The sequence below is a fragment of the Suncus etruscus genome, chromosome 4, assembly GCF_024139225.1.
Source record: "Suncus etruscus isolate mSunEtr1 chromosome 4, mSunEtr1.pri.cur, whole genome shotgun sequence".
NCBI lineage: Eukaryota > Metazoa > Chordata > Mammalia > Eulipotyphla > Soricidae > Suncus > Suncus etruscus.
The window spans coordinates 20,324,620-20,338,265 of record NC_064851.1 but is presented as its reverse complement, the minus strand read 5'-3'; the positions used below and the strand labels follow the sequence as shown (position 1 = coordinate 20,338,265).

At 52.4% G+C, this 13,646-nt stretch overlaps 2 protein-coding genes across 2 annotated transcripts in view; one reads left to right on the top strand and one right to left on the bottom strand.

Moving 5' to 3' along the window:
* The window catches only part of PADI2 (peptidyl arginine deiminase 2), a 651,199-nt gene that overhangs the window by 550,441 nt on the left and 87,112 nt on the right, over nt 1–13,646 (bottom strand). The window lies entirely within an intron of this gene.
* The window catches only part of ARHGEF10L (Rho guanine nucleotide exchange factor 10 like), a 124,261-nt gene that overhangs the window by 90,560 nt on the left and 20,055 nt on the right, over nt 1–13,646 (top strand). Inside the window, 6 exon segments of the mRNA XM_049772149.1 lie at nt 2,210–2,323; nt 6,587–6,680; nt 7,569–7,712; nt 7,714–7,805; nt 8,447–8,601; nt 13,245–13,393. Of these exon segments, the coding sequence (XP_049628106.1) occupies nt 2,210–2,323; nt 6,587–6,680; nt 7,569–7,712; nt 7,714–7,805; nt 8,447–8,601; nt 13,245–13,393 (748 nt within the window).

Genomic DNA, 13,646 nt, shown 5'->3' with positions numbered 1-13,646 from the left:
CATAATATATCTGGGTGTATTTTTTTTCACAATTACAAAGTTATTCATGATAAGTTTCAGTCTTACAATGTACAACACCCTTCACCAGTGCACACTTCACACCACTAATGTCCCCAGTTTCTCTCTTGTTCTTCATACTGACTACCTCTGTGGCAGACATTTTTCTTCTTTCACTCCTTCTCTCTCCCCTACCTTTTAGAAACTATAGTTTGCAATATTGTTACTGATGGGGTAATCATGCACATCACTTTTATCTCCTTTCAGCACCCAGTTCTTGTCCAGAGAGATCATTTCCAACTGTCATTGTCATAGTGATCCCTTCTCTACTCTAACTGCACTCCCCTGCCATGAGTTTTCATGGCATGGCTTGCCTCCCTTTTAAGAGTTAAATGAGTCTATGGTACTGGCTGATGGGCAGATATGGTAGTTCTTATCAGTGTGATTACTGGAGCTTATGGAAATATGGTGGGCATGGTGGGGAGAGGCCTGCCAAGACCACTGTGTTCTGATGCCCACTATGCCTTTATGGCTGACCTGATGCCCACCTGGGCCATGATCAGCTTTTACTTCATGACTGTGTCAGCCCATGCTAATCTCATGCTATCTAGGGCCACCCATAGCCAAGCTTTATAACACTCTGCTAACCCATACAAACACATTCCCTCCATTGCCAGTTTATGCTAATCCATGCTGAATCATATTAACCATGATAACTAATTACTATGCCAGTCTATGCCAAACATTGCCAGACCACAGCAATCTGGTCCATCCCATGCCAAGGCATGCCACTGGTGCTAAATCATGGTACTTCAGTGACAGCCCATGTCAAACTATCCTGCGTGCTACCACATGCTAACCCATGCCAAACCCATGCACCTATCAGGCCATGCTGAGCTATCCCATGTAGAAAACTCACAATATAACCCAGCCAATCTGTGACAATCTATGCCAGCTGGTGTCCTGATGCCACACAGGCTATGACTGCCTTTCCCTCACTGTTTTTTTCTTCCTGGGAAGCAGGACCTAGTTTTCTGTGATACCTCCCAGGTTGCCACTTTATGCAGGCAGTGAACTCACTTCTAGGGGCACCACTGCTAGAGGGCACAGGGGGCATCAAGCAGCAGTGACGCTTTATGGTTTGGTGGGAGGCTTCACTATGTGAAGCGGGTGTCATGTAAGCTTGCCTGGCTGTGGCTGGATTCCTCACATCTCAGGAGCTTCTGTGTTTGCTATTGCCTCCAGGACCCCCTGTTAGTACCAGCACACAAAGCGCCCTTTTCTGGTGAGGTAGCACCCCAAGGATCCCTTTAGTGATGTCCACCACCCTTGGAAAAGGCTCATATCATTCATATAGAGCTGGATGCATTCTGCTGGTGGCATGTGCCCATGAAACCATCCCAGGCTTGAAGCCTGCCCAAAGCAATCATGTCCTCTCCTCATTGCCCCTACCTTCTCTATCTGGGGGTCCGGGGCATTGGGCATTGTGAGTGCGAGCCTGGGCATAACTCTGCCATCCCTCAATCAGGTATGATGTCCCCCTATCCCAAGCCTTTCTGCCCACTACCATGACTGGGGCCATCTTCTTCCATCAGAAGGCAAAGCCATGACAACATTGCCTCTGGCTTGGCTGGGTGGAGTTCAGCCTCTTTGTGTCTCTGGAAACTTCCTATCAAGCAATCATTGCACAACTACATCAGGACAAAAGTGTTTGGTTTTGTTTGGTTTGGGGACCACACCTGGTGGCATCAGGGGGTTACTCCTGAGTCTGTGCTCAGCATTTATTCATTAGCAGACTCGAGGGACCATATTGAGTTTTAGGGATTGAACCTGAGTTGGTGGCATGGAAGGCAAGCACCTTAGCCATTGTACCTATCCCTCTACCTCTGAAAGCATTATTTTAAAAAAAAATTATTATGTTCCTGCTTTGTAGGGTGGAGAACTTGAGTCTCAGTAAGCATGAGTGACTGGTTTATGGGCTGATGGTCACTCAAACTGTGACCTCCCTGTCTCCCAGTTTTCTGACTTTCTGCCTTCAGCCAGGGCTGTTTGTGTCCACAGGGGCAGGGTTGGGATTTGGCCACAGATACTTGAGTCTGATACTGGGCCGCCGGGCAGGCTGGGCTTCTGGGGCTCCAGGGTTTCTCCTTGCTGCATTCTCAGCCCTTGACTGAGCCCTTTATCATCCACCATCTTCCTCTTCCCCACAGGGGGAAGAGAACCAGCCTGGCTGGTTATGTCCTGACGAGGACAAGAAAAGCAAAGCTCCGTTCTGGTGCCCGATCCTGGCCTGCTGCGTCCCTGCCTTCTCCTCAGGGGCCTCAGCCTACAGGTGAGTGGCAGACACTGTGGATCCTACCTAGAGTGGCTGTGAGCCCCCTTTCTCTGCTTTCTACTTCAGCCTCTCCACTCCCTAAAGGTTGGTGGTCAGGCTGTGTTGTGTTTTGGGAATTCATTTTCCTACCCAAAAAAGGAGTGAGGTGGGGAGAGGGCCTGCCATGGATCTCAGGAATGGAAAGTTCTGTTATTTTGATTAAAAAAATTGCTGTGACCTTATTGGGGGATGGTCTAACTCTAGCCCAGTTGTTAGGAAAGGGCTCAGTGGCTATGCTGGACTCTTCTGAGGTCATTGGTTGGCAGCTGACCTGCTACTCTGTTGTTTAAGCACCCACTACCCTGCCTCCTTCGTTACCTTTTGGCTCCTGTTGTAATGTCTATAATTGGGCTCCCAGTGGATGTTTCTGGACCTATTTCCTGGTTAGGGAAAGTGAGCATGTACAAGAAAATGCTGCTGTTCAGCTTTGGTGGAGGTGGAACACCCTGCATTCTATGGCAGCTCCTGCCCAGCCTCCTCCCATGGCATTTCAGGGAGCAGAGAATTTGACTGTGGGACCCTGACCCCAATAAACGGGCCCCCCAGAGCAGATGGGTGGGTTGCAGATTCCTCTGTAGAAATGACAGGACACTCCCTCGAGCTGTCAGCTCATTCATCCATTCTTTTATTCCCTCCATTGGTTTTGTATCAAAGTTCTGGATCCCCACTGTGTCCTGGGCTTCAGGCTAGATACAAGTGGGCCATTTCTCTAGGAGAGCTTTCTTTCTTCTGGCAGGAAGAAGGAAGGAGGCATGTCGGTGGGCAAAAGACAGTGCTCAGACCACACAGGTCAGAAGTGGCCTCTGAGAGGAAGCAGTGCTTCCACTGAGACCCAGAGGATTAGCAGGAGGCAAAATGGGCCATTGAGGCAGGGGTACAGGTTTGAGGGCAGAGGTGGGGGCAGGATGAAGCAGGGGGCACCTATCAGAGGCCTCAGATGTGCTCCTATATGTAACTCAACTTCCCTGCATCAGCCTGATGCAGTGTCTGCAGTGCTTTGCCCTTCCTTCCTCCCTTCTCTCTTCCTCCCTTCCTCCCTTCTTCTCTCCCTCCCTCCCTCCCTCCCATCCCTCCCTCCCTCCCTGCCTCCCTCCCTCCCTTCCTTCCTTCCTTCCTTCCTTCCTTCCTTCCTTCCTTCCTTCCTTCCTCCCTCCCTCCCTCCTTCCTCCCTCCCTTCCCTCCCTCCCTCCCTCCCTCCCTCCCTCCCTCCCTCCTCCCTTCCTTCCTTCCTTCCTTCTTCCTTCCTTCCTTCCTTCTTCCTTCCTTCCTTCCTTCCTTCCTTCCTTCCTTCCTTCCTTCTTCCCTCCCTCCCTCCCTCCCTCCCTCCCTCCCTCCCCTCCCTTCCCTCTCCTTCCTTCCTTCCTTCCTTCCTTCCTTCCTTCCTTCCTTCCTTCCTTCCTTCCTTCCTTCCTTCCTTCCCTCCCTCGCTTCCTTCCTTCCTCCCTCCCTCGCTTCCTTCCTTTCTCCCTCCCTCCCCTCTTTACTTTCCTCCCTCCCTCCCTCCCTTTCTTCTGTTTTTCCTTCCATCCTTTCTTCCTCCTTCCTTCCCTCCCTCCATTTGCTCCAGCTTATGGTCTCACTTCTTTCAGGAAAGAAAGAAAAACAAAACAAAACAAAATTGGCTGCTGTTAGTTTTGGGGAATGTATAAAGGCCTGCTCCTCCACTGAGGTTTGGAAAGCTTCCTCGTGAACACTCCTATCCATCCCCATTGGACACCTGTCCCTGGAGATGCAGCAACTGGACCTGGATCAGTTCCCACCTCAGTCCCACTCCTCAGACTTCTGTAATGCCATCCACAGGGCACCGAGGTCAGCACCCTGGCCTCCAGAGGGCCTGTGTGTTGGCACTTGCCACGGCCTCTACTCTGACCATCCCTGCTGGCCATAACTATCTGAGTGGGATCCCTGTCTTTTTCCCTGCTCCATGCCAGCTGCTCCTTGTGCAATGACTCTGCTGGGTGCTAACTTGTTGCAGGCAGAATATCTGGACACCCCACATGAGTCCCTAGGGTGCAGGACAGCTGAAGGTGGCCAGCTCTTAGGACCTGAGCAGTAATTGCTCCAAGTCACCCTCTGCTCCCCACAACTATCCTGCCAGGGTGCCAGGGTGGCTGCTTTCAAGATGAACAGGTTTGCCTTTTGCCAGTAGCTGCTGGGTTGGGACTGGCCAGCAGGTGGGAGGGCTCTTAGCAATCTGTGCCAGCCCCTGCGCATTGTCCAGGGACCCTGACCAGACCCACTCTGGGCTCAGGCCCTCTTCCTTCCAAAGAGCTGTGTGGGTTCGGCTCCATTGACATGAAAACATCCTAGTTGCCATGGAAACGTGTGATCCTGGGCTGCCGGCTCTTTCCCACAGGGAAGCCTGGTGTAGGGTGCGGTCGGCTGGCAGAAAAACCCGACCATTATTCCTGCCCCTGCTGGCACTGACCTGCATGCTGCAGGATTTTGAGGAGTAGAGTTGAGAGTGCCCTGAGCCAGTGGATGAGGGAGGGACTCCTCCCACTTCATGCTTTAGGACCCCTGTTCCCAGCCTGGCAGAAGTGAAGCCCGAGGGCTGAGTAATCCGTCCAGCCTCAATGTGGGATCCAGTGGGAGAGAAAGGACAGGGACCTGGTTCACACTGAGCTTTGTCTGCCCCTGCCATTGACTCCCTGTGTCCCCCTCCCTCTCTTACTAAATGCTGACACATTACCAGATAAAAGGGGAGAGGCCCTTGAAGTAAGAGTTATGTGGCCAGTGTGATAGCACAGCAGGTAAAGTGCTTGCTTTGTGCACAGCTGACCCAGGTTCCATCTCTGGCATCCCATATGGCCCCCTGAGCACTACCAGGATTGTATTTCCTGAATGCAGAGCCAGAAGTAAACCCTGAGCAACCCCTGGGTGTGGCCCCCAAACTAAACAACAACAACAAAAACACAAGTGTCAGTTTATACCTTATTTTACCTAAAACAAAGATCTTCCTTGATTCCTTTGTATGTTTGTTTACAACTTGGATTTACCCCAAAATAGGTTTACTTGTAAATCTGGGTGGGATTGGCTCAGGATAACCTGAGCTATCTGTCTTTCCACTGTCCTTACTGCCCCACCAGGGGTGGTCTCTGTACTCAGTAAGAACGGCAGTTCTGGCAGGCACCTGGCTCTCCATATGAGGTAGACTACAAGACTACATGTGTTTCACCCTGATCCTGGTTTGGATTATTCCATGCATAACCCTGATTCAGACTCATTCACCTGGGGTTGGAGATATGGCACATGGGGTGTTTTTACACAAAAATGTTAAGAGGATTCCAGTTGGAGTTGCTGGTCATGCTGTAGGCACCAGCAGAGGGCAGTACTCGCTAGGCAAAGGATACAGACACCCCACATGGCTTCCCTCTTGGCTTGGGCTTTAGCAAGACCCAGGAGAGGGTCAGACAGCCTCCTCCCACTTCTGTCTTGGCTACAATGACAGGTCCCAGAGAGCCGCCTAGCATGGAGGGACAGGCAGCAGAGGCTCTGAGGCTGAGACTCTCCAGAATCACCCCTACACCTGAATTTGGTGGGCTTCATTGTGGAGTTGCTACGGTCGAGGGGGGGGGCAGGACCAATACTCCACCCTGTGGAACTTCTCTGGACTTGAACCATCTGGGACCTGTCACCACCCTCCTCCTCCTCCTCCTCCTCCTCCTCCTCCTCCTCCCCCCCCCCCCCAGGCATTCATGCATCTTCTAGGAGTCTCCTTTTCTGTCTCCAAAGCAAGGGTGTAGCACACAGTCCAGTTGAAAGGCTTTTCGGTTCACCTAGCCCAGTGCTTTCTGGCCTTTGATGGTACACCTGCTCATCTTGTTTCCTTCCTATGTCCTACTGTCCTGTCCTACGGCTGGTCCCTTGGTCTCGTGCTGTGTTTCCCCTCATCCCCTCGATTTATCCACTTGTCATCTGTGGCTTTCTTGGAATATGCTGGTGATCCACTGGAGTGTCATGTGGTCCTTGGTGGAGAAATTGATGGCCGGGAGTATCACTCAGCTCCTGTTAGGTGGAAGGTTCTAGAAGAGAGGAGGAGGAATTTCAATGTGTAGGACGTGCTAGAGAGACAGTGAGATTTGTGGTTTCTCCAGCTCCTTCGCTCCCCAGGAATCATGACATTACTACCTGCTAGGAGCTCAGATCTGGAGTCTTCTGATTCAGATTCAGTCATTTCAGCACCTCCATTGAAACCATGTATGTATCTACTGTCTTACAGCTAGGGGCTCTGGTCCATAGTCCCGTCAGCTACCCACTGCTGGGCTTCTCAGCGGTCAGCACCTCTCTTCCACAGGGCTACCTCTGGGTGAGTAACCCCCATGCCCAGGACAGCAGGGAGGGTAGAACTGGGAGGATGTTGGGGAAAGCTGCCTTTCTGCCTTTATCTATTCTTTCTACTAGTACTGTGAGTCTACCCAATCCATCACCCACCCACCCACTCATCCAGCCACCCAGATCGTTCATCCATCCATCCATCCATCCATTTTATCAAATCCATCCATCCATTTTATCCTATCCATCCATCCATCCATCAATCACCCACTCCACCACCCACACCATCCATCCATCCATCCATCCATCCATCCATCCATCCATCACATCCATCCATCACATCCATCCATCACATCCATCCATCACATCCATCCATCCATCCATCCATCCATCCATCCATCCATCCATCATCCATCCATCCATCCATCCATCCATCCATCATCCATCACATCCATCCATCAACACAATCCATCAAACCATCCATCCATCCATCCATCCATCCATCCATCCATCATCCATCCATCCATCCATCCACCCATCCATCCATTCATCCATCGATCTGTTCATCCCATTCTCCCTCTGCTCCTCCAATCACTTACCAATCCAGTGCATATTAAATGCCTATCTTATACAACACACAGAGGTAGTAAGACAGTGAGCAAAACTGAAGAAGTTTAAAAGGTGAAGAGTGTAGGAAGAAACCTTTTTGTTCAAAGACCTCTGTAAAAAGACAAGGAGACAGAGTTGATTTGGCTGATAGTCCACCTTTATTCCTTAACTGATTTACAGTGGAATGTATGAATCAGGCAGGAGTGGGGGACATGTTCTGGAATGTTCCAAGCCGAGAAAAAAAATGGGGACAGGCAATTGGGAGGGCTGAGGCTGGGCTCCCACTAATATTTTACTTGTATTTCTCTTCCAGGTTGGGGGTGGGCAGGAAGGCGCTGGGGGCCAAGTGGAGATCTTCTCCCTGAACCGGCCCTCACCCCGCACGGTCAAGTCCTTTCCCCTGGCTGCCCCAGTACTGTGCATGGAGTACATTCCAGAGCCGGAGGAGGGTGAGGGTGGAGACGGAGACCATCAGGCCAGCCAGGCCGCTGCCCCCGGAGCCCGCAGCCACAGTGCATCCGGCCGTCTGCCTGGGCCTCCAGGATGGCAGGTGGGATCCTGGGGAGCAGGGTTGGAGGACGGGAAGGGGCAAAGTGGGGGGAGATGCCGGGTACCAGTGTGGGGATCCTTGGGGCTACTCTGTGCTTTAAAAGTGACAGTGGGGTGTGTCCATCCTCCTGAGGACTTCAGGTACCCCTCTCTCTCTCTTCTCTGAGCATCAGTTTTTGTATCTGCAGAGTGGGAACTGTTTAGACTCTCCTGAGTTAGACTCTCCTGGAAGACCTTCCTGAAGTGTTCCAGGAGACCAGACCCTGGTCTTTTACTTCCCGCTCTCTCACCATGACTAAACATCCCCCTGTAGGGACTGGATCTGGCTCTCCTCAGTTAATGGCGAAGGGTCTGGCCCTGTAATGCCTCCACTGTTCTGAGAGAATTCTGTCTCCTTAAAAGCAGCAACCTCAGTCCCTTCTTTTTCCCCTGTTTTGCTCTGTAAGAGGCGTCACAGAGATGGGACGAGAATGAGCCTTTTGGGATGTTGCTCTGAGCATCCTTTTTGAGGTTCATGGGTTGTCAGACACTGCTAGCTTCCAAGGGCCACCCAGAGAGAAGAGGCCCAGCTCCTGAAAGGGGGAGCCCCCCTATGGAGAATGGGGTGGTTCTGACAAGTCACACAGGTCTCTCCTCCTGCAGCATCCTGGTCTACAGCAGTGTGGACACGGGAACCCAGTGCCTTGCTACCGGCAGGAGTCCTGGCCTGCAGCCTGTGCTCTGCCTGCGACACAGTCCCTTCCACCTGCTTGCCGGCCTGCAGGATGGAACCCTTGCGGCCTACCCTCGGACCAGTGGTAAGAGCTTGGGTGAGGGGGCGATGAGGGCTGGGACAGTGGAAGTGAGGGATGGGAGGAGGTGTTGAAGGATGGGACAGGGGCAGTGAGGACCAGCCAGGGGTACCTACTTTTCTGAATAGCTTTTGTCAGAGGGGTCATGGGGGATGAAGGTCAGGGATGAATGGAATGTTGTGGCAGGAAGAAAGATGTTCTAGGCTATTCTAGAATATACAAGGCAGTATTTTCTGGGGATCGGTGGAGATCCCTGCAAAGGAGCAGCGACTGGAGTGGTGGCTGAAGCTGTCACTGGAAGAGCTGGGACTGTGGTCTGAGGGCCCTAGACTATGTGTGCCTGCATACGTGGTCTTTTGGGGGGCCTCCTCAACTGCCTCTTTTGTGACATGGGAAGGATGCAGTGCCCAAGGCTCAGAGTGCCAGAGGGCTCAGCTGTTTAACCCGACACTGCTCTGCATGAGAGCCCGGCAGCACCGGTGCCCAGCAGAGCCACACGCTGTCATCTGTCAGGTCATGAGCCAGGAGAGGTGCAGACGCAAGCAACTCCTGCCAGACTGACATGCAGCTTTGGAGCCCTGTTATCACAGAGTGCTCAGAGAGTGTAATTGTGGGTTCCTGCCTGCCCAGGGCTGAGTCTCAGAGCGGACATAGTCCCCCAGGCATGCCAGGAGCTATATTCCCTGTGTTGAGTGGGTCATGGAGTCCCTAGTTTGCTGTTGCTGACGGGGACAGCACAGACAGGAACCAACAACCCCCACCCCAGGGCTCTGAGCTTTGAGCTCTAAGGCTGTCCCTGTGGGGCCATCAGCTCCTCTGATACTGCAGTACTACTGCCTGTTGCAGGCTTATAAACGGGGATTTGTACAGAGCTTTTTTTTTTGCCACTTGGCACTGTGTTGGTATTTTTTAATTAGCTTTTGATAAGGCATTTATAGTTTTTAATTAAAGGGGGAAGAGGGAGGGGAACGGCCCTCTTATCATCAAACTCTGTGTGTGTGTGTGTGTGTGTGTGTGTGTGTGTGTGTGTGTGTATGAATCTGGAGCAGATATGCAGGCATAGAGAGCAAGGCTCTGAGGGGACACCCAGGAATACTGTAAGCTCTGTCTGGCTGCCTGCACCCCATACCCTGTTCCACTGGCTTCACTTGGATATCCATTTGGGTGAAGGTGAGGGCTCCACATTTGCAGAGAGGGGGCTTCAGATGTCCCTTCTTCATGAGAACTCTGGCCATCTTGGTCTCAGGCCCACTTTCCTCCCGTGGAACCTCATTGTAACTAATTATGCCAGCAGCACCCATATTTCCAAATAATGGCCCATTCAGAAGCACTGGGGGCGGGGTAGGACTTAAAATACGAGTTTGGGAATAACATAATTTAAGCCTTAATAGGGAACTTGGGGATCCAACTAGGCTTTCAGCTTGGGTTTTGTCAGAAGCAGGAAGCCCACTGGGGAGCATCAGGCCTCATACCCTAATTTTGGAGGTGTGTAGAAGCTCCCCCAAAGCTCTCAGTAGGCCACAAGTCACTCCTTGAGTCCAGGTGGGCCTGGTGGATGTGAGAAGGAACCCCGGAGGAAGGCAGGTGATATTGCTATTTTTCTGCAACACAAACATTTGTGGCAGCCTCCTGTTTTCTGAGCACTAACTTAGAGTATTATGAGAAGCAAGACAAGGTGACCCGATCTTGCCAAAGCTCAGGCTCAAGGTCACATGAAACCTTCAGAAGCAGCCAGTGAAGCATGCAGGGAACAGTGCTTTTAGCAGAGGGACCAGCATACACTAAGGCCTGAAGGCAGGGGGAGCCCAGAGGAGGCCCAGAGTGTGAAATATGGGGAGTTGCTTCCTGGGCTGTGTGACCAGTACCTTTCCATACCTGCCCACCATGATCAGTTTGCAAAATCTTAGCAGTGTTCAAGAGGCTCAAGGGCCCCTTCCTGGCAATTCTCAGCCAAGTGGAGGGTCTGAGGACATAGTGGTGTGGGGATTCCCCATATCACCTAGATGGTACAATCCCCTGGCACAATCCCCTGGCTTTATGGACAGTAGTTTCTGAGCACTGCTGGGTAACAGTGTTCCCTTCCCTGAAGAAATGGGCTTGAGGTGCAGTGAGAGAACAACCCCAGCCAGGCACTTTGGTTCAGAGTCCTGCCATGGGCAGATATGCTTTGGCTCCTGCCCAGGGTCCTTTGGAGTTGAGTACTGTGCTATCATGAAATGAACATTTCTGGAGCGACCCTCTTGGTATTAGGCCTCATCTCTCCCCCAGGTCATCATGGCCTGGCTGTCCTGGTCACATGAGGAATCTCTGGTGGCTATCACTGCCCTGCCCCATGGGTCTTTGCTCCTTTATCTGGACATGGGTCCTGAATACCCTGGCTGTTTCTGTTTTGGAGTGGTCACTACATTCACACTATCCCCAACAGTCACTTCCAATTCTTGGCCACAAGCATTACTCACATCTCCCCACTGGGGGGCACTGAAAGCCTTATGCTTTTATGGTTCTGGACTCCTGCTTGGGGGAGGTGTGGGGGTCAGCGTCCCTTATGGAGGCCATACTGCCTGTGGTCACTCTGGGCCACAATCCCGGTTCTAGAGCCCTTCAGACACTCCTGAAACCATAGAGTCACAGGAGATGAGACTTGTGGTCACTGAGTTAAAAAACCTGGAGTTCCCTGGTGCCTACTGGAGGCCTTGCCCAAATCTCCAGTTTGGTAGGTCTCTGCAGCCACAGGCTAGCACTCACAGGCGGGCTGTAGCACCATGGCTGGTGACACACAATAGTTTCGTCTGGTGAGTAGATGCCTTTTCTCTGTGTGATAGGGCCGGCAGTTGAGACTGAGTCTGGACTGCAACCAGGGTGGGAGAGGTGGGTAGCGTGAGCTAATCAGACTTGATGTGGAGACAGAAGGAATCCTTAGCCAGGGCCAGAGACTTGAGGAGTGGCAGGTGCTACCCGCAGGCCCTCAAAAGGTACCTGCTTTAAAGTAGCAGAAATTGAGGCAGAGAGGGCAGCCATCTGTCCAGGCTGATGCAGATGTTTCAGTCCAGTCCTACTGGCTTTCCAGGTTTTCCATGCCTGGCCTTTGGGAGAGCTGGCCCTGAGCTTGTAGAAGGAGTTAGTGGACGAGTCTTTCTTTCTCAGCCTCTGCCTGAGCCAGATTTTGTAAGATAATCATCTTTGTCATTATATTATTATTATTAATTATTATTATTATTTTGGTTTTGAGGCCACACCCGGTGATGCTCAGGGGTTATTCCTGGCTCTGTGCTCAGAAATGACTTCTGGCAGGCTCGAGAGACCATATGGGATTGCTGGAAATCAAACCTGGTGCATGCAAGGCATGCAAGGACTGCTGTGCTGTCCCTTGGCCCAATCTTTGTCATTTTAATTTGGTCTACACTTGGTGCTGCTCAAGGGCTATACCTGTCATAGCACTTGGGGTCACTTGTCAGTAGTGCTTCAAAGGGTCCAATCTGGACCCTCACATAAGAGCCTGTGCTCTTGGGTAGGGGAGATATGGCTTACAGGTGAAAGGTGGGAGAGAATCTGGCCTGTCTAGGAGGGCCCCCAGCCCAGATGATGGCTCTGCAGAGCAGAGGGGTGCTCTGTGCCCCCAGCAGCTAGCTCAGAGGAAGGTTTGCTGTGGTCTGGGGTGGAGAAGGGGGCCCAGAACTGAGTAGCTAGAAGCAGAAGCAGCTCCCTCTGTTTACCTCCCAGGTCCCAGCCACTGCCTTTGTGTCTCAGGGCTGGACCCCTCTTCACTTCCTCCTTCAACTTCTCCTTGCGTACAACCTCTGGCAGAACTTGTTGCTTGCGAGGTTCTGTGTGGCATCAGATGTGAGTGTCTCCAGAGTCACACCAACCTCAGGGACAGTGCTGGCATTGCCAGAAATGTTTTAGTTCAGGATACTTTTGGTCCCTGCTGGTTCAGTCTCTGTCCCATTGCAGTCAGGGCTGTGAGCAAGTGGGGTTCCTGTCCCCTCAGCCCTGCCCTGTTTTCTTTCCTGGCATGGACTGTGTAGTTTCTGGAGCAGGAAGGTGGCTGGTCTTGGTGAAGTCAGTGGCTGGGCTGGTGAGAGAACAAGAGGGAGGAAGTAGCCTCCCCATCAACTATGGCCATGGCACACCCCACCGAGACTATCTCCTTGGTCATTACTTCTTACAGAGGCCTCAGGAGGTGGCATTGCTCTTGAGTGTCCAGTTGCTAGCAGAGGGTCAGTCGCACCCTATCACTCTGATCCCTTTGGCCAGGCCCAGCAGGGGTGCTGCCTCTTCTGAGAAGCCTCTTTGGGTGACTCCCCCACCCCTATGCAGAATTGGTTCTTTCTTCTCCATGCTTCTCAAGACCCCTCCTCTGTACCCTTATCACTTGTACTTGGTACCTGGTACATTTAGCAAAGAATATTGGCCCTCCGCTCTCCCGGCAGGCTGGTCTGATGCTACTCTGCTCCAGAAGGGCAGCATGTAGGCCTGAACACAGAGGAGTCTTGCTGAGAGAACCGGGAGGAGCATGGTAGAAGAGGGAGTTGTGGATGGAGTAGGTAGGAAGTGTCCCATCCTGCATGAAGGGGTGAAGAGTGCCTATGGGATGCTCCTTTCTGCCCTGCCTACCTCTCTCTGACCTTCACCCTGCCCTCTGCCCTCAGGAGGTGTCTCCTGGGACCTGGAAAGCCCCCCATTGTGCCTGACAGTGGGCCCTGGGCCCATCCGCACCCTGCTGAGCCTGGAGGATGCCGTGTGGGCTAGCTGTGGGCACCGAGTCACCGTGCTGGATGCTACCAGCCTGCAGACCCAGGTACTGTCCTGCCCTCATGGCCTGCTGGTTCCCTGGCACAGCTGTGCTGCCTGTTGTTACTGATGTGCTTGATACTGATACTGATGTTGATTCTAAAGCTGGATCTGGGGCTGGGACTAGGGCTGGCTCAGAGATTGGCTGCTGGGCCCCACTACAGCCTACATTGTCTAAGGCTGGCCCAAGGGGTGATCCACTGTGCTGGGCAGGGAACTGGGGTCGCTCCTGCTTGCCATCCTGGAGGACCCAACCCACC